Genomic DNA, 23,712 nt, shown 5'->3' with positions numbered 1-23,712 from the left:
CGTGAGGACCAGAAACTAGTAGCATTTGGCTGGTTAAGCATTCAGGCTTTCCAGCAGCAGTTCAGCTGAGAGCCATTGGGATGAGGACACAGAAGCTTCCAGTCTGAGGAAACAAGACCAGCTGAGAAGTTGACCAGGTGAGGTTAGCTGTGGCTTGTTCTGTCTCTCTGATCTACCAGCATGGACCCCAATAACTGGCCTCAGGTTTGATTTTATTAATAAGGACTTTTAAGATTCCTGCTACAGACAGGGGCTTCTGAGTGCTGCTGACCAACTCACTGACCTGCATGTCCTCTGTGCCATGTCTGCCACTGTCTGAGTTCTGTTGCTGTGCAGCAGGGTTTGAAAGCAAAATGAGTTCAGCTTTCTGGGTTCCTTGCACTTAGATAGAGATTTCAGAATCAGACCCTCAACTCCCACAAGTCCGGAATCAGACATGGACTGTGTTGAATCAGATCAATCAGGGGAGTCTTACAATGTTAGCTGGCTTGATCCATTTCTGTTTACATAGACCTTAAATTTCAGCAGTGTTTTGTAGTTTTCACAGTAACTGATCTGCACATATTTTGTTAAATTTGTTCCAAGTTACTGCAAACAGAATTGCTTTCTCAGTTCAACTTTTAGATATTCATTCCACTTTAAGTATTAAAACCCAGGAGTGGGATGCATATTGAGGTTAGTGTCTGCGGAACTGTTTATTTCTTAAGAGTCACAAGGACATCAGATCAGGAGGAGGACTCAACCCCAATCCCTGTCAGAAGTGGAAGTGAGCTGACTACCTTAGTCATCATCCCAGATCATGCAGAGGTGTTCTGCCAAGTGCTTCCAACTGTGATCCTGTTGGAAGGGATTGCCAAATTCACTTCTCTCTCTTTCCTTCATTTTCTCAGCACAATTTAATAAACACATGGTGTTTTAAATACTTGAGGAAAATAATTTTGTAAATCAGAGCAGTTCTCGGCAGCTGCTTTCGTTACAAAGTTTATTTTGCTTTTGCCAAATAGATATGGCAAAGTGTGAGTATAAAATATGCCTAAATCCAAACTGTTTAAGGGGTTTAAAAACAATTCATATATACCCAGACATGCCTATACATTTACATGAAGTAATACGTCATCTTTATTTATTACTTAAACCTCTCTATTCCATAATGCTTTGGAAGAAAGACTTTATGTGAATTTTTTAACAGAACTTGATAAAGCTCCAGGCATAAACCCCTGAAAACTGTATTCAGCTCTGGTTTCCTGCACAAGAAAAGCAGCAGAAGTGGTGCTTGATTAAATGAAATCTTCAAACATGTACCAAGCACTCACTGGCTCCAAGCTGATCTGCCCAGGCCCTAGGAACACAAAGCATGCAAAGGGTGTGGCCAGCTCCTCACAGAACTCAGGACCCAGCTCAAGGTCACTCAGACAAGCAAATGAACCAGGGCCATGAGACAGAGGGAAAGGCTGGCTGTGAGCCCAGGTTGCAAACAAACCCAAGCAGCAGAGATCAGAGATCACGTAGGTACCATGGCTAAGAACAACCTCTAGCAATCAAGATGGGCTTGGTGTGCACATGACACAGTCTAAATGTCCTGACTGATCAGCCTGGGTGTCAACTCTTATCATTAACTGTATTCTGAGTCACACTGACCACTCTGGGAAGTCCTGTCCTCCCAGGACAGCTTAAGGTGATACCCTGTAGACAGACACATCTGAAGGTGATGACAGACCATACATACAGATTGATTGTGCTATGTAGCAGCAGGCAGGTGTCACTGGTGAGTAGGGAGGTGGGCCCATCTGCCTGTCAATCACTATGAAGGAAATGTACTACTATTTGCTTTCCCTTTGCACATAAGCTGAAGTCAGACTTCCAGGTTTAAAAAAAAAAAAAATCCATGTTTTAAATTCCAGAAACCAACTCAATGAAAACAAATGCTGCAGTCTAAACAAAACACACCTCTAGCCAGGCTTGATGATACACGCCACAAACAGGAAGCAGTAGATCTGGATCAGTTCTAGACCACCAGGGACAAGAGTAAAACAGTCTCAAACAAACAAACTCCTCTAGATCTATCCTACCTGCCACGAAGCTGTGGCCCTACTCAGAGCCCAGCAATCCCTGTGAGCACCGCAGCACCTTAGAGGTAGGTGCTATTACTCTTGTAATCCAGCTGACGGAAGCTGGGACAGAGAAGTCAAGGGAAAATGATAAGCATGACTGCCTGACTTCAAAAGCACATTTGGCCAGGTATGTTAACACGTGCCTTTAATCCTAGCACTGGGAAGCAGAGGCACTGTGAATTCCAGGCCAGCCTGGTCTACAGAGCCAGTTCCAGGACAGCCCTGTCTTGAAAAACAAGAGCCCATTTGGATAGCTGTTAGTGTCAAGTGGTTACTTTGAATTTGCCGGAACCTCTGCCTGGAAGAAAGCTCTCGCCACAGTGGCTGCATGGCAACACAAAGTCTTCCTTCATGGTTCTTCACTGAAGAAAACATCAAATTATTTAACATTCTTCTTCCAACATCCCAGAATACTGAAACGGACCTCTGTCCACCTGGCCTACACTTGCCAGATCTCATCAGGGCTCCCCTTCACGAGTCCTGGCTTCCTAGTCCCCATGTTTCCTGCGTCTTGGTTTACTCTGTTACTTTCTAGTTCCCAGGACATGTAGAATGTGGACATGTGGAACTAGTCCCCTCTTCAGTCCTCACTCATACCAAAACTAAAGAAAGGACTCTAGGCTAAATGGCCAATTCCTTCGGAATATTAAAAAGCCATTCGGTGTGTGCGTGGGGGAGGGGTGCAGGCATGGTGTGCAGTGGAGTACATGTGGAGGTCAGAGGACAAGCTTTTGGAGGTTAGCTCTTCCTTGTTTTTGAGGCAAAGTCTGTGGTTATTTCTGAGGCTGCACTTTGTGCTGGGCTACCCTGTGTGAGCTTCAAGCCAATTCTGTCTGCCTTCCATTTTACTGTGGGAGCGTTGGGCCTAGGATTACAGGTGCCAGCCACCACATCTGGTTTTTTTTTAATCAGAGTTTTGGGATCAACCTCAGATTATCAGGTGTGGTGGTTTTAATGAGAAATGTCCCCCCCAGTCTCAGCCATTTGAGTACTGGTTCCCAGCTGGGAGTGCTGTTGGAAGGAAGGTTTCAGCCATGCAGCCTTGCTGGAGAAGTATGTCCTTGGGGGTAGGCTTTGAGAGAGAGAGCATGCCTCTGCTTCATGCTTGTGGTTGAGCTGTGAGCACTCAGCTCCCTGTTCCTGCCACTGTAACTACTATTGCTGCCATCCTCCTGGCCATCACAGACTCTAACCCTCTGGAACCATAAGCCAAATAAGCTCTTCCTTCTATAAGTTGCCTTGATCATGGTGTTTTATTTATCACAGTGGCAGAAAAGTAAGTAATACATCAGGATGCGAGGTAAGTGCTTCTACCCACAGATCCATACTGCTAGCCCTTCCTACAGAATTCTGACAGCTCTGATCCAATTCTGTCCTTGCTTTAGTCCACTGGGAAATGTGGGGTTTCCTGGAGAAGTCTTACAGTGTTTATGTTCACTATGCTAGAAACATGACAGTTCCTTCAGATTTCAAAAGGTTCCATTTTTGACTTTCCACAGCCCAATCCTCTGCATGTCTCTGTGTCCTTCTGTTCTCCGTGCTATGGTTTGGAAAAATGTCCTCAAAGGCCCATTGTTAAGGGCCTGGCTGGCAATCTGTGCTGCTACAGAGTGATGGAACCGTTAAGAGTTGGGTCTACTAGGAGGAGAGTGGTACCAGCAGCACAGCAGTACCCACTTTCAGGAGACATGGGACTCTTGGCCCCTCCTGCACCGCTTTTAGTTTCAACTCGGCATTCTGTTATTCTTTAAGATCTTTCTCGGCACCTTCCTCTTACTCTCTCTCATTGCACTTAGCTGCCAACAACTCTTCCCTTCCATTCCCCCATCTTCACAGCTCCTTGTTCTGCTTCCATGAACACAGAACCTGTTTCTTTCTGAGGATTAGATTTTATTGTACTTTTCAAGGTTTCTGTTTCCCTGAATCCTATTAGGCTTCGTTTTCCTCAACAATGTGCTTGCTTTAGGATGTTGCCTGGAGACCAGTGTTTCCGAAGGAGGAGGGAAGGGAAAAGCTACATCATCTGGACTCCAGTGAAGGGTGAGCTGTCAGATGTGTTGGAACGTGACGAGCTGTTTTCCTTAGCTAGAAAACTCCAGCATTCAGTACGCAGAGGACTTTGCTCTTGAACTGGTCACTTTCTTCAGAACAGAAGCCTCTAGTCCTGGGCCTAGGTTCTAAGTCTGTCTGTCAGTGTTTTAGAGGCTGGATAGTCCTAAGAGCTCATGTTCTCTTTTAGAATCGGTACTGCAGGGCTGGAGCGCAGCTCGGTGGTACAGGGCTAACCTAGCACATACAAGCCCCATGTCCTATCTCCAGTCCCTCTGCTGTTTTCAGAGGCTATGGCTGGAGACCCTGAAGCCTGCCTAAACCAGCAGATAAGCATTCCCGACCCATATCCTTTCCCTAGTTCTCACCTGCAGCATGTCACTGTGGAAGTGGTCAAAGTCTAGAAAACTATGGAAGAATGTTACCAAATGAGACGAACTAGCAACTGTTAGGAATCACATCTCTTGTTAACTACATTCTCCACTGCCAGCACTCCACCTTGTCCCAGGCCTGTTCTCATGCCCACACATCTAGAAGTCCTCCAGGCTCCTGACATATGGGACACAGAGGGAAGTGAGGTGTGATGCTCCTCACGTAGACTGTCAGCCCACCCAGTCTCAGCTCCATCCATGCTGTCCTTTCAAAGGCACCTGAATCTTTGATTTCCAGTTCAGAGGTGTCAGCTCCTAGCTGCCATCCATCACGGGTATTTGGCTTTCCCAGTCTGCTCTGCTTATTACTACATCTCCAGCAGTTTTGAGCACCAAGTGTTGCTGAGAACCCCTGCATGTCTGCTGCCCTGCTCTTTGAACTTCCCAGTTTACTCAGATTTTGCAAAGATTTGGTTAAGTGAGATATAAACAGCATGGGGTAAGATTAAAAAATAAAGAAAAATAAAGGCCTTTAGACGAGATCGGGCGCGTTCAGGGTGGTATGGCCGTAGACAAGGCCTTTAGATTGCTAAGATTTTATAGCCTACTTGTGCTTGTGAAAGTTTTTTTATGAACTTTTACGTGCATGACTCTTTTGCCTACACGTGTATGTGTACATAGTATGCGTGCTCTCAGAGGCCAGAAGCCATCAGATACCCTGATCTGAAGTTATGTACATATGGTGAAAGCCCCAGATGGGGTGCTGGGAATTGAACCCGGGTCCTCTGAAAGAGCAGCCAGTGCTCCTAACCACTGAGCCATCTCTCCAGCCTCTAGCTTAAGCTTCTTTACAGTCTACCACTGTCAAATATTGACTGCTTAACTTTTGTGTACATGGGGAGGTGTCAACGTATGTGTGGGTATGCGTGCATAGAGGTCAGAAGTCTGTATCAGGTCTAAGTCGGTTGTTCTCTACCTTAATTCTTTGAAACTGCGTCTCTCACTGAACCTAGAGCTCTCCAGTTAGGCTAGCCAGTCAGCAAGCCTCATGGATCCACTTATCTTTACCTCACACCCCTCACACTTGGATTACAGCAAACTCAGCTTTTACCTGGGTTCTGGAGTACCTGAACTCAGATTTTTTTTTTATGATTATTTATTTTTATGTGCATTGGTGTTTTGCTTACATGTATGTCTGTGTGAGGGTGTCAGATTCCCTGGAACTAGAGTTACAGACAGCTGTGAGCTGCCATGTGGGTGCTGGGAATTGAACCCAGGTCCTCTGGAAGAGGAACCAGTGCTCTTAACCGCTGAGCCATCTCTCCAGCAGCTCCCATGAACTCAGATTCTTATGTTTGTTCGGCAAACACTTTACCTCCTGAGTCATCTCCCAACCCCACTTAGCACCTTTGAGCATTCTTACATGTAAGATGCTGATGCTAAGACCCACCTTGTAGGGACACAAGAGGATGTGCAGTGTGAAGCAGGCAGTCATGTGTGCTGCACACACAGCAGTGGTATCATAGTTAAATCTCTGTCCTTAGTAACCTTTTGCTGAGACAGTGTAATGGTTTCTCCGGCATTTGCGGCAAAAGCACAGCACAGTGACACAGTACATACTGCTTGATAATCAATGACCACGTTACTGGTTTACATAGAACTACTGTAATTTTAGAACACATTCTTTCTACTCGAAGAAAATGTTTATTTCAAGTAAGCAGTATGCCTGCATATCCAGCCAACCTTGAACACCTTGTCCTGACTGTCTCGATGACACCAAGAGGCCACACCAAGTGGCTGACCCTCGTCATCTATGTGTGAGTCCATGCTGTGCTGTTCACACCTGGAACACATCTTCATGGTTGTGTGACATGACTACTTCAAAACAGGGCTGGGGAAACAGCTCAGTGGTAGAGCCTTTGCCCCAGCATGCACAAACACTCTAGGTTCAGAGGTTCAGTCCCCAACCAAAAAAGGATACGAACGAACGAACGAACAAACGAAAGAACGAAGAAGGCTTGGTGTAGAAGGAAGGCGGGAGGCAGCCTCCAGGAGTCTGCGCAGGGCTGCTGGAGTTCAGTGAGCACTTGTCAGGTCCTTTTTAGATGAAGGCACTCAGCAATAAAGAACTGAATAGAGTGTCCTAGGCAGTGTCCCCGAAGATGACAGCAGGGAAATACAGCCTGACACAGGCACTGTTCTTACCTTTCTTGGTCTTACAGGACCACACTCAGGGTGAATCTCCTGCAAGGGAAGGGACACCACCTTGGCCAGCCCAGCATTCAACATGTACTGTACAGACGCTTGAATGTCCTTTCACACAGCCCCTGTAAAACACAAACCCACGGTACTGCTAAGCGAGGCCCTGGGAATCCCAGCGTGGAGGAAACACAGTAGTGTTCAGGATGGGAATTAGCACTGACAGCGTATGAAGAAATCTGCAGGAACTAATGAGACTGCCACACTGCATTCAGGGAGCTGAACAAGGTTTGGAGCACAGAGTAACTGCTGTGGAGACAAGAGGGGAAAGAGATGTACACGGAGACCCTGGAAGGGTAGACAGGTGGGATGAGACAGGTGGAAACAGAGATAAGAGGATTTCCACCAGACACTTTCCATACTGTATTTTTTTAATTCAAGTGTGTGCATGGATTATTAACAAACACAGATAGCCCTCCCAAGGCAATGGAGCGAAAAAAAAAACAATTTTAAACTTATCTAAGGAGCCAAAAAAAGAGATGGTTCAGTGATTAAAGTACTTGCTACCAAGCCCAAGAACCTGAGTTCATCCCCAGGCCCCACATAGTAAATGAGAGAACCAACTCCAGCAAGGTACCATTTGACACAGCCTCTCAGGCATCAGCCAGGAGAGGTGACCAAACACCTCTAGACAGCAGGCATGTGGTCCCCAAAGGGCTGTAGGTCTACACTCCTTGGCAGACCCTTGCACAGCACAGCTGGAGGCATCTGCTGTCTGTTCACACGGGTGCCACTTTTCTCTGATGGCTGCTGACACAAAGTTTTAAAAATCCATACTGTATAAAATGTCCTGCCCCCCAGCCAATCAACTCCTGACCCTTGTTGCCACTTGGCTGTATAATCCTGGGCAAACAGGTATGAACTGGCTAAGATAAGGTGCTCATGACTCAGTGCTGCTCTGATCTTAAGGACTGCTGCGCACACTGCGGCAGAGACACACATGCCTATGGGTCTCACACATCTGCAGCCCACTCAAAGAACCAGCACTCTCACCGCTGGGCCTACAGAACATCATGTTAGCCAAGAAATCCAGATGATCCCATCTGCTCCTTCAAACATGCTGGCTTGTACGTGGTGCCTGTCATTAATCTAGCTGAGCCTGCCAGTGGGAAAGAGCCTTTGAAACTCATCCATCAAACCCCAGCCCAGGAATAATGTGCTGAGCTCTGGACCATCCAGAATGAAGGAAGATGATGTGGTCCTGCATTCAGGGACCTTCACATTCCGCCCAGCAGAAAGATCAGCAGGAGCCCAGCCAAGGACAGTCCCCACTTTAGATACAGGCTAATTTAGTTGGCTCTCCTTGGACTCTACTGCCAGCTGCAGACTAGACCACTCCAGAGAACACAGAGAAGCCTTCGTGTTCCATAAATCTCAGGCTCAGGTTCACAGAGTACCGGCCCCTCACCCACACGGTTCCTCTTTCCTCTCGGCCCTTGGCTCACAGAACACACAGCAGCCAATCCCGACCCTACCTTCTCACCACCAGCCCGCTGTCACATTCCTGTCCACCTGCGTACTGGCCACTCAAATCAAAACCCGTGTTGCATCCTCAGACCTTATGCCAGGCCTCTTACATCCTAGCTGGACCACTCACCACTCTGTCACCTTCAAAATACATTTCAAATCCAAGGCCCAGTGATAGCCTTCTGCCAGATCCAGCCTGTGCCCTTCCTTCTCTCAGGGGCTCATGCTCCACTGTTTCCTTCTTCCTGGCTTCTCCATGTGGTCACTGACACAGGCACTTCCTGAGGTTGAAGCTTAGACTCTAGTCTAAGCCAGGCTGGCTCTCAAGACCTCCCTCATCTTCAGCCACCACTATCTAATCCTTGCTGGCCTCTGAAAGCCCTGTCTCTGTTGGGGAAGTCTGCCCACTGTAAACTCGGTGAAGCTGTGCACGCTGCCTAGGCCCACATCTCCCACTCTGCTTTCATCCACGAGCTCTCCAATTACACAGCCCATGAGAGGACCACCTGCCATCCTCACCCACTTCTGTGACTTTGGAGTTTGACCCAGCTCTGACTAAAAACACTCACTGAACCACGTGCTCAGAGATAACCAGTGAGGCCACAGTGCTGACCGAGCAAGATTAGCCTGCTTCCTGTCCAAGGGAGGGATACAGCAGTGTCCCAGTCCCTAGTGAATACACAGGACCGAGAACAGAAAGAACAAAAGGAACATCCACTGGCTTTCTTCAGCCTGTAGCAATTTTCCTCACTTCTATTTAAATCTCCTGAAAGGTTTTTTTTTTCAACCTTCTTTGATTTCCTATTTTTGATTAACTGATACAGAGAAATACATTCTGATCCCAACCTGCAGGCATCTGGAGGTAACAGGAAGTAGAGGAAAACTTCGCAGGGGCTGGTCATCTCTAGCTGGCTACCATCATGAGCACTTATGGGGCAAGGTTTGCCTAAGCTTTCAAACTCAAATTTCTATCTGAAATCTCAAGGTGAAAGAACAAAGAAGTCAGGCGACTTTTGAGGCCCCTCTGAGGAGGATGGGGAGCAATGGATGTCATGATGGAAAGAGGCCCTCCCTGGAAACGAGAAAATCAAAGACTAGACAGGCACAGGGTGACTCTTGTCTACTGTCCTGACGTATGTAATCATAAGCACCACTGAGCCATCCCTTCGGGGACTAATTACTGCACCAAAAAATCCAGATTCTGACGGGCAGCTTCCAGCTCTGTGGTTTTTAACCTCCAGGCAGTCTCTTCTCCATGCCCAATACTGGCTCTTGGCTACGTTCCACTCAGAAGCATCCCCTGCGCAGCCACCGGCAGCGGCGCCACATGAGCCTGCCTCCTCTCACACTCACCCCTCCACAGCTGCTTACTCCTGAGCCCTAAGACACAACAGGTCAAGCAATTGCTTTTTTCTTCCTGTTACCTCAGCATAAAACCACTGGGAGTAAAATTACAAGTTTCATGATGAAAGGAAATCTAAATGTCAAAATTACCATCCCACATGAACTCTGTGGCGGTCTGAGAGCAAACCCCAGAGGACAATGAAGTAAGAATTTACAAATAAAAAACAGCATTTTCTCACTGTGCAAAAGAAAGGAAAAGACCAGGGCTGGGGACATAATCAGTGGTAAAATGCTGAGCAAGTTTTATATGTTTCGATTCCCAGGCACTGCCAAAATAAAAACAGAAAGGAAAAGGCCATTTGCTGAGCCCGGAGGCGGTGGCAAGTCTTCAGCGCACCTTTCAAAGCTCCCAGATGTTGCGTAGCTTGCAGCTGCCTACCCAGCCCCGCCTCATGGGCTTACCAGTTCCTCCCTCAGCTTTTCCCAGAGTCTCAATCTTGGTTTCGTCCGTGTGCTTCAGCATCATAGACAGCTTCTCCATGAGGATGTCATTACTTGCTTGCCTCCTAGTAAGAGACCCAGCAATCACCTGCTGGAGCCTAGCATTGCAGACCAGCTGATCTTTAGAGATGACAATTCGAAACCAGACCCCAGGGCAGAAACATCATGCAAGGATTCTCCAAAACTTCCTTAGCGTTGGAATAACACTTTAAAGGTAAAGGGGCCTCTCAAGTTCTGTCTTGAAGAGGAGTGGGGGTTATTTCAGGAGGAAGGCTTTTTCCGAAATCCAGGCCCAAGACTAGAAGCATCTTTGTATGTCTGCTGTGCTCTCTTCACTCATCGAGCCTCTCTGTTTCCCCCTTCTGGCTCCCCTTCTCCCAAGTGCGACTGACCACGCCCACCTCCCCTCTAACATGAAGCTGATGCTCTGCAGCTATGTCTGAGAAGGTGGGGTGGGAGTAGCAGAGAGCCATTTGCCAGTTCAGCTAGCCATAGGCAGCTTTGCTTGACTCCTTGTTGGTTGTATTTTCCCTTTCTTTTCTGTCTTCAGAAAGCCTCGTGCCAAGCTTTCTAAATAAGCAGGACATACTGTCACCAGAAACAAACATAAAATATCTCTCTGAAAAGTTTAGCTTTTGGCCTTTAGAATCTTAAAAGTACAACGCAATTAGTTTAGAACACGTAAGCAGTCAAATCTTTTGTTTTCTTACAAACCGCACCTGTCCACGTGAAAGCGGTTTCAGAAGCAGGAGGATGGAGTGTTGCTGGGCTCCAGTAGGTAGTCGGATCACATGTGACTGCATTGTAATGAGCCCGTTCTTGTTGAGAATTTTCCTGTGATAATGAAGCTTCCCAGCGTTTCGACCCTGCAGAAGAGAGTCATCCAGTTTGTTTTATTGGTAGCTTTACCCTCACAATGTAGTTTCTCACTCGCACATAAATAGCAAAACACACACACACACACACACACACACACACACACACACACACACACCACTGTCTAGCCTGTTTGTTAGCTTACAAGAAAAGTCACAAGAGGCAATGGCCTAGAATAAAAAGCCCTTGCATTTGGGGTGCATATAATGGCCTTGTAATTTCAAGTGGAGACACTAGGCTGGCTCTTACTTGAAAGCCGGTGGTGTGAAGGTCTCGCTGCAGCTCTCCTTGCCACCTGGACCGGCCTAAGCGCTCCAAAATGCAGTAGGAAAATCAGGAAGCTTCAGGTCAGGATCCCCCTCCAGTCCTATTAAGGCCCGGTAGCGCATGTCCTGGGAGGCCACAATAATGAGCTTCTTACCCCACCTGCAAGTCACAACCACATGCAGAATCAATGCAACTGTAAGGAAACCAAAGCACAAGAAAGCAGGGCCTTTTGTTGTTTCTGCTTATTCTGAGACATTCACAGCACCCAAGGTCCGCTTCACAAGTTCAGAGTCAGAAAGAACTTCTGTAAGCTGGACAGATCGGCTGCCAAGATACATCCACAATCCTCACCACCACAGCACCCTGACTGAAGATCCACGAGGGCCTCCTTCTTGACACAGCCCCCAAGTTACTGCCTGGCTGTGGTTCTCATGGACCTTTAGATAATTCCTGATCTCATCCTTAACATCACAGTTCAGCTATCAACTCCTAAGGCTTCCAGAAGATGCTAACCCCACCCCAACCATGCCCAGATTCTTCAGAGTACTCAGTACTCCTGTAACAGCCTCTGTAACACTGTCTCCTTTATTTAGTACTGTCATTGCAGGCAGGTTGTGAGCCGTTCACCTGGTGTGAACCCAGCGACAGAGGCACACTAGGACACAAGTTGGTACCAGGAACAGGGTGTGCTGTGATGGAACTGACCATGTGGCTTCTATGTCTTGGACTGTTTTTGAGGGAGAAAGGTGGAGGATTTGGACCTTTGGGCAGAAAAGCCATTGAGTACTCTGAGTTAAATGGGCTGTTGTGGAACCTGGAAGACAATGCTAACAGCAATTCAGACAATAGAGGCCTGGCATGTGAAATTTCAGAGGGAGCAAAGACTATCAGGACCATTCATGTAATATTTTGGATTAGGAATTCATGGAAGTAAAACCTTGGATTTACTGGGACAACAGATGCTGGCTAACTGGGGCTGAGAAATCAGCTGTGATTTGTAAGTAAAAGAAAAAAAATTACTTAGGCAAAATATTTTGGGGAGTTTTCTTCAGAGCAAACATACAGAAGTGCCCAGAGGGGTCCAAGGCTGCATCCCAAGCTGGAAGCTGAACCTCAGTGTGTAAGTATCCCACATCGTACTGGTTTTGAAGGCATGAAGGGTCATGGAGAGCATTGAGGCTTTGCACTGTGTGGCAGGGTCAGTCTCCTTAAAGAGAGGCCCAGAGAGGCCACTGGTGAAGTTGTAGCCTCAGCTGCACTGGAAAGCCCAGGACTCAGAGGTCACAGTCTTAAGTTGGCACTACATGACACGGCTGGAATCTCTGAAAGGAAGACCATTGGTGAAGGTGCAGTCTTAATGCAATGGATAGATTCCCCACCACACTGGAGACGCAAGGACTATGAGACAACCACCAATGACAGTGGCAGGAGTGGAGTGTGCCTGGTCTGAATCTAGAAGTCACATGTGCTGCAGTGAGAGCTGAACTGCCCCAGGCCTTTGGAGCCCAGAAGATCATGAGCAACAGACACTGAGCTTTGTACACTGTTACATTTTGATTTTGCTTTGATATGTTTATAACTGTGCCTTAGTTCTTCTCTTTTGAAATAAGAAAGGATATAACTTCCTTTGGATTTTACAGAATCACAGTTAAGAGACTTTGATCATCACCCCCCCACACACACAGGGTTTCTCTGTGTAACTTTGTGCCTTTCCTGGAACTCACTTTGTATACCAGGCTGGCCTCGAACTCAGAGATCCGCCTGCCTTTGCCTCCCGAGTGCTGGGATTAAAGGTGTGCACCACCACCGCCCAGCGACTCTGAATTTTTAAAAGAGAACTTGGACTGCTAATCACCGGAATTTTTTTTTCCCCACGAGACAGGGTTTCTCTGTGTAGTTTTGGTGCCTGTCTTGGATCTCGCTCTGTAGACCAGGCTGGCCTCAAACTCACAGAGATCAGCCTGGCTCTGCCTCCTGAGTCGCACCCCTGGTTGGATTTTTTTTTAAACTTTCTTTTTATTTATTCTTTGTCTTTCACATCATGTCTCTTGATCCCACCCATCCCCCCCACCAGAATAAAACAAAGTAAACTGTAAGAGAAAAAAAGGAAATAAAAAAAGAGAAAGGGAAAAAATCTCATCATAGAAGCTTCAGTGTGACAGTGAGTCTTATCCATACATTTTTACATGTAGGCGTTCATCGCAAAGTATCATGGGTCTGGTTCAAGGACCCTGGTCTCTGCAACATCATCAAAGCTGAGCCCTCCCTGGGACTTTTCCAGGACATCCTGTTGCCCCCTGTGTTGTAGAGATTCTGCAGCTCTGGGTCTACAGGACTGACCCCATCCCACTCCCATGCTCCAGTAGATCACAGATGGAGTGATGTTGGGGTGGGTCAACATGTTATCCTGGTTTGGGCCTGGGTAGTTGCAGGACTGGCCAGCCAGCCAGCTCTGCCCTGTCTTTACCATCAGGGTGAGCTCTCCAGCACTGCCCTGGCTAGGTCACCCTTGCAGTGACGAGCAAGGGCAGGGCTAGTTCTCTGCTTTCACATTCCTCAGGGTTGGTTCTCCCCTACCTACACCTTCAGGGGCAGCTCTACTGTGGTTGTAGGGGCCACTCTCCTGAGTGTTGCAGCTGATTGAGGGGCAAGGCCAGCTCTTTCCACCTACCTCAGGCATTGAATCACTGGAATTTTTAAAGGACATTAGGACTTTTAAAATTTGGGACTATATATTATATTGTGATATTAACATGAGATCATGGGATAAACAAGAAAGGAAATATCATGAATTAATAGTGATATGGTTATGTGTCAAGTTGAAAGGGGGTCAACTTGACACAAACAAGAGTCATCTGGAAGAGAGACCTCAACTGAAGAACTGTCTTCATCAGACTAGCCTTGTGGGTATGTCTGTGGTACATCTTGATTAATGATGATGTAGAAAGGCCCAGCCTGCTGTGAGCAGCCCTGGCCAGGTGGTTCTGGTTATATAAGAAAGCAAACTGGATGAATGAATGAGCTGGCTTTCTGGACCCCATTACCTACAATCAGACAACCTGCTCACCCCTGATAAAGTGGGAGGGGCTTGGTCCTGCCTCAACTGAATGTACCAGGCTTAGCTGTCCCCCCATGGGAGAACTTACCCTCTTGTAGGAGGGATGAAGGGCTGGGGTGGAAAGGTGGGAGGGGAGGGAGTGGGAGGAGGGATGAAAGGGAGATCTGTGGTTGATATGTAAAATTGAATAAAGAAAAAAGAAAAAAGCACACTGAATTGCAAAAGACCTAGGATTGGTTCCCAGCAACCATACAGACGCACAACCATCTGAAACTCCAGTTCCGGGGATCTGATGCCTTCTTCTTCTTTCTGACCTCTGTGGGCACCAACTACACATGTAGTACATACACATAAGGCAAAACACTCACATACATTAAATTAAAATAAAGCAAACTGAGCACCCCCTAGGAGCAAGCCAGCACGCAGTGTTCCTCCATGGTCTCTGCTTTAGTTCCTGCCTCCAGGTTCTGCCTTGGTTTCCACCAATAATAGACTGTGATTGGGAAGTGTAAGCCAAATAAATCCTTTCTCCCCAAGCTCACGGTGCTTCTCCTAATAGAGAAGTTAAAACACCTGGGAAGGATGTGGCACTCTTAATTTTCCTTTTGAAGATTTACTTATTTTATGTATATGGATCTTGTCTGCATGTACATCTGCACATCAAAAAGAGGGCACTGGATACCAAGGGACTAGTTTTAGCTGGTGTGAGCCATTAAGTGCTGGGGAATTGAACTCAGGACCTCTGGAAGTGCAGACAATGCTCTTAACTGCTGAGCCATCTCTCCCTCCAGCCCCAACACTTAATTCTCAAAACAACGTGTGCAGAGTAAGGCTCCATGGGTACCTTGTAAATGAAGGACTACCTTGTGAGCCACAGTAGTAAGCCTCAGGGCTGAGAACGCCATGTGGGCAAAGAAGCAGGGGTCTGATTTTTTGACTCCACTACTAAAACATGAGATCTTCCCACCACTGGATGTGCTATGAACAATAATGTCCTCAGGAGACCCAAAGACTTTCTAGCAAGGCCCTTCAAGACAGCTCAAGCACAGTACTGTGAGGGCTGGAGAAAAACAGCTCAGTGGTTAAAAAGCTCTTGCTGCTCTCACAGAAGACCTACGTTTTGAGTTCCCAGACCCCACCTGTAACTCCAGAGGGTCTAATGCTCCCGTCTGTCCTCCATCACGCTTCATGCTGGGGCCTCTGGGTCCAGAGTGTGATGTTTAACTTTTAATTTCAAGTGTCAATTTGACAGGGGTAATTAGTACCCAACACACCTGAGTGTGTCTGTGAGCTCTTTTCTAGAGGATTACCTGAGTGGGGAAGACTTGCCTTGAACAAAATGGGCTGCATCATCCCCAGGCTAGTGTCCTGAACAAAAAGGAAATGAGAAGAAAGCCAGCTGAGGACCAGCATCCATCTGTTTCATGATTCGTCAAGATGTGCACAGTTTCATGCTCCTGCCATGCCTTTCTGAACATGAGGAACTAAGTGTACCCTCTCAATCCATGACAAAACAGACCCTTCCTAAGTTGTATTCTGCCAGGTCCTCTGTCACTGCTGTGAAAAAAAGCAGCTAACACACTGTGTATCATCACACTCCAGCTAAACCTCACTGCCTCCTTGCCTACCACTGAAGACTGAGCTGCTCTGTTCACGCTCTGGCCCAGCTGCAGGGAGACCCAGCCCACACTCACAGCTTGGCTCCATGTGACTGAGCTGGAGGACTGCCCTCTCCAGATTTACAGAAAGCACGGCTTCCCGTCCCTTCCCTCTAGAGCCACTGCGTTCTGTTCTGTTCTACTGTTTACTAACATCTGTCCTCGAGGTCTTAGCAGCCCAAGTGTTCTGCTTAGCCACAGTTTTCCATGCTCCTGCACCTGCCAGATGATTTCACTTCTCCAAGTAAACAACAAAAAAAGAGGTTGTATTTGTACCATGTGAGATCTAACACGTTTGACGTCTATACAGTCTGTCCTTAAAGACTTAGACCTAAGCCATTTTTCCCTCAAAGCAGGCTCATAAGAGAAACTACAAGAGGCCAGCTGGGTAAAAGACTGCAAACAGAGAAACAAGCTTGCTGCTTATTCAATCTTGTTCAATTTTCATCCTTCATTACCATCAGGCCAACAGCCTGTGTTAAGGACTGACTGCCATACCACCTGGATGTGCCTGATCTGGTCTGCATTAAGAACTGCCCAAGCCCGGGGGGGGGGGGGGGGGGGGGGGGGGGGGGGGGGGGGGGGGCCCCGGCGGCGGCGCACGCCTTTAATCCCAGCACTCGGGAGGCAGAGCCAGGCGGATCTCTGTGAGTTCGAGGCCAGCCTGGGCTACCAAGTGAGTTCCAGGAAAGGCGCAAAACTACACAGAGAAACCTTGTCTTGAAAAACAAAAACAAAAAAAAAACAAAAACAAAAAAAAAAGAACTGCCCAGCTGCTGGTCCCAAGATTCCTGCTACTGCACATCTGTGGACTGTGACTACCACTCTGGTATCTGATGCCGGGCAGAGTGTAAGGAGCCAGGACACCACGATAAATAATAAAAGAATCTACCTTCAAAGAGCTCACAGGGAAAAGCCAGAAAAGGAACAGTCACATCAGGGGCTCTAACTCCAGAGCTTCTGAAAGGCATCTGTGTGGTCAGCAATGAGTGCACACCACAGTCCCAGAACCCTCTGAGGCCAGCAGGGAGGTGGAAGGGAGAAGGGCAAGGAAGCAGACCCTGCCCAGGGGCAGGGCAGGCTTGCTCTAGAAGGCCAAGAGTGGCATGGCTGGAGTATAGTACATGCCATCAACTAGACAGCTAAGGGAAGCTAACAAGGTCAACATGGCTGGAAACCCCAATTTGATAACACAGCTCCAAACCCAACAGCACTGCCAAGGACTGACTGTGCCGAGCACACGTGAGACCTGAGAGGCTCACTGGTGAGCACAGTGAAGAGACTCTGCTATTGCTGAGCCAATGGTCTCCTGGAAAGCAAGAATGCTGCCAATGAACACTTCTGCTAGCTCTACCTGTGACCTTCCCACACATGGTCAAACTCTGGAGACCCAAATGCCCGAACTGTTCATTGTGCCACTCTCTCCTCACCAGACCACCAGAGTTATCTGATGGTGCCTGGGCAACCAAGACACTTGGTGAGGGGTGCAGCTGAAGCTGGGGTGGGGTGCTGGTGTGAGGGCAGAACATTCTAAGCACAGGAACAGCACACACCTTTCCTTTCAGAAATAAGGGGGGACAGCAGCTCCCACTTGAAGCACAGGGAAAACAGGAACATGAGGGTGACTAGGTGAGAGAGAGAGAGCAGGGACAACGTCACAAGGGGCCTCTGGGCCACAGTAAACACATCAGGTGGAAAATAAGAATAAGCCCGCTGGTGTGAAAATGAGTGGCCGGTACCCAGCTCATCTGAAGGGGACTGTGGCCTATGCTGCCTTTAAAAACTGGCCTTTCATATAGCTAAATCTTGTGGGGCACCCCCCTCACCCCTGAAGAGATACTGGAAATTCATGTTTCTAGATGTTAGAGATGAAATAATCTCTAAAATAAATACAACCTCAACCTGAGCAAACAAATCTGTAGATGATGTGGCTAGTTCAAAATCCTGACCCCAAGCAATGGGAAGACCATCCATCCATCACATTTCATCATATGAAAGACCTCCCATCAGTATAGAAGGTGGAGGGGAGACTGAGCCAATGGGGTGAGAGACTTCTGGATTACTGGAGACCAATAGACAAAGATAAGGCGGTAGGACGTGATAGACAACCGAGTGCGCATGTCACAGAGACAAGGGGTCTAGAAGAGACAGCCTGGCTCATGAGCATGCCTCTCAACAGGACAAGGAAATGAGAGTGAGAAATACAACTGTGGTGAGGGAAACAACAGCCACAGAGTCTGAGGGACTCATTACTGAAATACCTCATGAGACATGTGCGAGCAGCCAATCCTTGACAGGGCAGGAGGGGCAGGGGAGTCCACCAAAAGCTGGTGAGCCTCAGTGAGGAAAACAGGAGACTGCAGGGAGCCCTGGGGCCAAAGCTTCTAGGACCTCCAAAGTTCCCCCTCAGGGGTTACGGACTTGCTGGTTAGGACCTTGGGAGGGGAAGATGGATACCCAGAGAACCCCGTGTCTCTTCCAAAAAGCTCACTCTAGGACAGACCCCATGGGGTGAAGAAGAGTGGTAGTCACCAGGTAGGTGAGCCTGTCAGTGTGCTCAGAAAAAAGCCCCAGAATGTGAACAGAAGTGAAAAATCCAGAGAAAGAGCAAACAGACAAGTGGGAGAGAAGAGGAGGCACGGAGGCTGGGCCTACGGGAGGGGAAGGAGAAAGACATATCTAGACCGCAGCCTTGGATACTGCAACCAGGGAGAGACCAACCTTACAGCCTCAGATAAAGAGGAGAGGGCAGTGTGCAAGATCCCAGAGTTCATAAAGGCAGCTTCTCCCTGACCTGGACACAGGAAGGAGGTGGACCAGGGTTGAGCACTTCAGAAAAATGGCAGTCTGGACCGATCAGCTGTGGAGGAGCGGGATAGTGACTGAGAACTTGTAAAGGGAAGGCAGGGCGTGCAGGGCAGAGGCTGGCTACCCCCAGCTCCAACTGTTCTAGGGCTGTGGACACAAAGGACAGGAAGTCAGGACCGCTGAACTCAAAAGCCAGGCGGTGTGAAGGTGTGAAGGCCTAGGAAGCCCTGGCAGACATTGAGAAGATGTACCAGATGCTGCATCTGATTGCAGAGCACCCAGCACCAAGGGACGGCTGAGAATGTGAGTCAGTTACCTGCTGAAGGCCTCTACCATCGTACAACGAGGCTGCAAACACTTGGTCCTGATGTGACTGGTAATGTCCTTCCTCTCCTTAAAGTATCGGCAGGAGCCCTGGATGCCATCCTTATTCTCTAAGATCATGTGAATGGGGTAGACGTCCTCCAAAGTGACCGGGTCCCTTCTGGACTCCAGAATTCCAGTTTCCAAGTCAATTTCTTCATATCTAGGGAGGAAAACACATACATGAAGCTCTAACTCAGCTTCATCAATAACATGCACCTGGCATCTCCCACCAACTCCCTGCAGAGACCAGAGGGAAGAAGAGATGAGAGATACTCAGTCGAATCGCTCACAAGCACAGTCTTTTTCTTTTTGAGACAATACAACCGTGCAGCCTGAACTGGCCTTGCATTTTTGATCCTTCTGCCTCAGCTTCCTGAGTGCTAGGATTACACACAGGCACCACCATGCCTGGCCTGCCGCTAATCTTGACAAGCAGGTTTTTTCTTTCTTTCATTCTGAGACAGGGACTCATGTATCCTAAGCAAGAGTATACAGCCAAGAATGACCTCGAAGTCCTGATCCTCCTGCTTCACCCTCCAACATGCTGGAATTACAGGTGTAATTCCACCATACCTGCTTTGTACAGTTCTAAGGCTCCAACCAACTGAGCTACACCTCTAGCCCAGGTTCTTATCTCTCTGTCACAGAGAACAAGACCTTCCTAGGATCCCAACCCACCCAGCCCCGGAGACCTGATCTAGTCTCCTGGCCAGAGCCTTTGCTTTCCCTCCAGATCTAGTTCCTGGTCTTTAGATGCTCCCTGACCCCCCCCTCCAACCCCCCACCCCCCCACCCCCGTTTGTCCTCCTCCGACAGCTTTCTCCCTTTAGTCATCTCTCCAGTTCCCTTATCCATTTTTATGGTTTCAATAGTTGCTCCAATTCCACCCAAGCCTGTTTCCCTGCCTCCCCTCAAGTCCCTGGGGCCTAGTACACCCTCTCAGCTGCCTCTTAAAGTTGCATTCTTGAAGCTGGTAAACTAAGGTAAGGTATTGTTTGCCTTTGGAACCTGGCTGGCACCCTTCGATATCCCAGCTGAGGCGCCACATATATACTTTAAAACTTTTTTAAAAACCCTTGCCCTTTCTGTAAACTTTGTCCTATTTAACTCTCAATTTTCAGGTCTTCCAGGGCATACTGTGGCCTGTTTCTCCTCCACCCACACTCTAATCTTGGTTGAAGGCACTGCGTCCTCCATCCAGCCTTGAAATGTAGGTGTAGCTTAGGGAGGTGTCCAATCACAACACAGTCCTAGGGATGATCTCTTAATTACCAAGTGCAAGGAATGACTCACAAAGGTCTAGCCTAGTCCCTCCTCTGGCTGCTTTACCCACCCGATTCTATTTACTAAACAGTCTTCTCTTAGACTCAAAGGAGACTCACAATACAGTTAGCACCTCCCTCAGACTCAACACTGTTCTTCTGTGTCCACCATTCAGTGAAGGGGATTAGTGTTCATTCAGGTGTCTCAGCAACAGACAGACACGGAGTACGTGGACCTCCATTTCCGTCTTTCCACACTCCACATCACCAGTCACCAAATATCTAGACTGTCTTCCTAAACATGTCTTTTTATGTTTTTTACATGGGTTCTCACCATGTAGCCAGAGCTGGTCTTGAATTCAGATCCTCCTGCCTGAGTCCACATGCTGGAATCACAGGCATGTGGCACACTATACCTGGCTACCTGGTATGTCTTGATCCCATGTTCTCTTTATTCCCATCCCCACCATGACAAACCAGTCTCTGAGAGGCTATGGCTGGGCCTCTCAGTTGCACTCGGCCACTCATCTTACTCGGTGACTTCCTATTGTCTTTATGGTAAAGGACGGCTTCTTCAAGTGGATTAAATAATCACAGGCTCCCTCTCAGTCAAATCTGGTTAAGGGCAGAGAGGATCCTGCCCCAGATTTCCTGGATTCGATCGAGTTCTGGAATCTTTTTTACTAGTTGATGACCCTGACCACTTAACCCATGGAGCCTCCTTCCCTCTTCACAATACACACCTCTTGAGGGTGTTGTAGAACTTTCTGCACCTTGTGACTACCTCAGTCACATCCCACGATAAGCACGTGTAAGTGGCACTATTACTCCCCCTTCTTCCCAGCTCACACTCCAGGCACATGGAGCCTCCCTTCTGTTAGGCTGTCCTACTTGGTGTTGTCTGTTCAGAGCACTCTTTGCCAAGTGGCTGCCTAAATCATAACCTTTAAGTCTTGTCTGGGAACCTCTTCTGACCTGCATAAAGAGTCCCGACTTGCCAGGCACGGTGGGGCATGCCTGCAATCCAAGTGCCAGGGTGCAGAGGCAGGAGGGTATGATGCCAGACTGGACTATATCGTCAGCCATTTCTTAATGTTAACATTGAAGAGGGGTGGGCTAAAGGTGTTCTCAGTGGTAGAACTCTTGTTTAGAACATGCAAGAGGCTGGATTATCTATTCCTGGAGAAGGACGGATAAACAGAAGGTAAAAGTGCACTTAGCAACTCCTGAATCCCGTGCACATCCCTTAACCTCTCTGGGGTCAGTTTCCTCCTCTGAAAAACGAAAAGACAACAGCGTCTTGCCCACAGGTCACCATACCGATCTGAGTTCTGTGGCTTCCAGAACTGGGTCTGGGACCAGAACCCACTTAAGGCAAGAGTCCAACACGCCTCAGCTATTCGTTCACGGCTATGTTTGGTGCTGTGCAGACCTCTAGTTTGCCTTAGCTTCCAGAACGAACGCTCCCTAAAGGTCCCCGAAAGATCCTCACCTGGTTCCACTTTCCAACCACTTTCCTGCTCCGGTTCTACCACCCAACTTAAAGGAACTCTCTGACTCTCTCAACACACTGGGAAACAATTCGGTCTCAGTGGTTGCCCCCTCCCCCAGCTCATCACTCTTGGGCCTGCCAGGGCGCAGGGAGCCCAGGTTAGCCCGCCCCCCGCGCCCCTCCCCCACGTCCCGCGGTCCCGGGCAGGCGCTCTGCACCGCTGCACCCCGTCTCCTCATGGCTTTCAGCCCCCACCCCACCCTGGTGGCTGACCGGTCTTGGAGCTGCAGATCGGGTCGCTCTCGCGGCTCCTCGTAAAAACTGATGCCCGGGTGCGTGGCTAGGGCCCGCCACAGAAACTCCTGCGTGTAGGGCTCCAGTATCAGGGGAAAGGGAGGCGAGCGGGACTCCAGGCGACTCCACAGCGCGGGCAGACACAGGCCGTCGAGCCCCTCCAGGGCCACCTCGTCCAACAACGACTCGAGGGCGTCCATGGCCGCTTCAGTTAGCAGCGCCCGGGGCGCCTGCGCACCTCGCCGCCGAGGTCCGGGCCTCGCGCGCCTGCGCACAGCGATCGGCCGCCTGGGGAAGGGGGGCCGGTCGCCCAGCGCTGAGGGGAAGTCCCAGCGCTCCGTCGTGACGTCACGAGATCCGGAGGCGGGCTCAATGGACGCAGCTTCTTCGCCATTGGTCCGGAACCTCGTAGTAACCAGGGGAACTGCAAACAGTGTCAGGGCCGCTTCCGGTTCGGGCTCCCGGAACCGCCGCCTCTAGGGATGGACGGTTAGTGTCCGTGGGCCCCGCCGGGAGGTCGGGCGGCTGTCCCCTCATCCCTCGGAGGCGTCTCGGGGCAGAATGCCAGGCCGCAGGGCCTCCGGCACAAGATGGTGCCTGGTGGTGTGGGATGGGGACCGCGGCTGGGGAGTGATCCTGTAGGAAGTCTTCTCAGACCACGGGAGTGGGGACAGGGAAGAGATTGGTGCTGGGGAGAACTAAGGAGGATCGCGGGGGTCCTGGGATGGGCACTGGGCATGTGGAAATTGGTTGGAGGTAAGCGTGCCCTCTGGGAGTATGTCAGCTACTGGCGTCAGGAGTGGAAGGAAACGTGGGAATACTTTATGTGCTTTGGTGTTTGTGGTTGGTAACTCGTGTTAACTCGGTACTTAACTATTCGGAGCCAGGGCCTCTACAACTACTGACAACGGCACGTTTCATAGCATTCCTTTTGGGATCGTTATTCGTTTTACAGACAAGGGAACCTAGGCCAGGAGGGCAAGCAACTTGCCTGCTCAAAGTCAAATAGCTAATAAGAGGCAGCGTACGACTCCTGGGCACCGTATCTGAAGTAGGATTATGGGAGTTTGAAGAGGTTTTGTAGAAGCCTTTCATTCCAGAGCTTGCCAGTGCACACGTCTACAGGGGCTAGATTGGTGGGCTGTGATAGAAAACCAGTTTCCAATCTGTAAAGAAGCTGTTGCTCAGATCTAGTCAAATGTCTTCAGGAGCAAGTCTCAGACTATGACAGCCAGTCAGCTTTAAGACCAGAGACAGCCTGGTTAGAATCACTATGGGTGCTCACAAGCCACCTGGGAATTAGCTATTCTGATATCCAGCTTTTTCAGATGGGAACACTAATGTCTGGAGAGACTGGAATGGTCTATGCTCTTCTGGGGAATTTGCATTTCTTTGATAGCCAGTGGATGCAGTATGGAGAGACTTGCTACTATTGGATGTATTGTATGTGCCTAAAAGATGTCTTTGCCCTTTGTACTTGAGGCATTATTATTATTTTTTTTTTAATGTGTTTTAGGGGACTGGAAAGA

The 23,712-nt window shown here is 48.7% G+C and overlaps 2 protein-coding genes across 2 annotated transcripts in view; one reads left to right on the top strand and one right to left on the bottom strand.

Annotated features, from left to right (window-relative positions):
- Gtf3c1 (general transcription factor IIIC subunit 1) overlaps window positions 1-22,458 on the bottom strand; it is a 69,335-nt gene extending 46,877 nt beyond the window's left edge. Inside the window, 11 exon segments of the mRNA XM_028867905.2 lie at window position 6,334; window positions 6,737-6,825; window positions 6,828-6,858; window positions 10,064-10,081; window positions 10,083-10,164; window positions 10,822-10,841; window positions 10,843-10,968; window positions 11,213-11,307; window positions 11,310-11,404; window positions 19,086-19,295; window positions 22,163-22,458. Of these exon segments, the coding sequence (XP_028723738.2) occupies window position 6,334; window positions 6,737-6,825; window positions 6,828-6,858; window positions 10,064-10,081; window positions 10,083-10,164; window positions 10,822-10,841; window positions 10,843-10,968; window positions 11,213-11,307; window positions 11,310-11,404; window positions 19,086-19,295; window positions 22,163-22,383 (988 nt within the window). The 5' untranslated portion in view covers window positions 22,384-22,458.
- Window positions 22,459-22,605: 147 nt separating this feature from the next.
- Window positions 22,606-23,712, top strand: part of Katnip (katanin interacting protein) — a 174,413-nt gene continuing 173,306 nt past the window's right edge. The window contains exon 1 of the mRNA XM_028867907.2: window positions 22,606-22,672. Coding sequence (XP_028723740.1) covers window positions 22,666-22,672 — 7 coding nt within the window. The 5' untranslated portion in view covers window positions 22,606-22,665. The remainder of the gene's footprint in view (window positions 22,673-23,712) is intronic.

This window comes from Peromyscus leucopus, chromosome 1 (assembly GCF_004664715.2).
Source record: "Peromyscus leucopus breed LL Stock chromosome 1, UCI_PerLeu_2.1, whole genome shotgun sequence".
In the NCBI taxonomy this organism is placed as follows: Eukaryota; Metazoa; Chordata; class Mammalia; order Rodentia; family Cricetidae; genus Peromyscus; species Peromyscus leucopus.
Note: the sequence above shows the minus strand (reverse complement) of the source record. Positions and strands in the feature narration are given on the sequence as shown.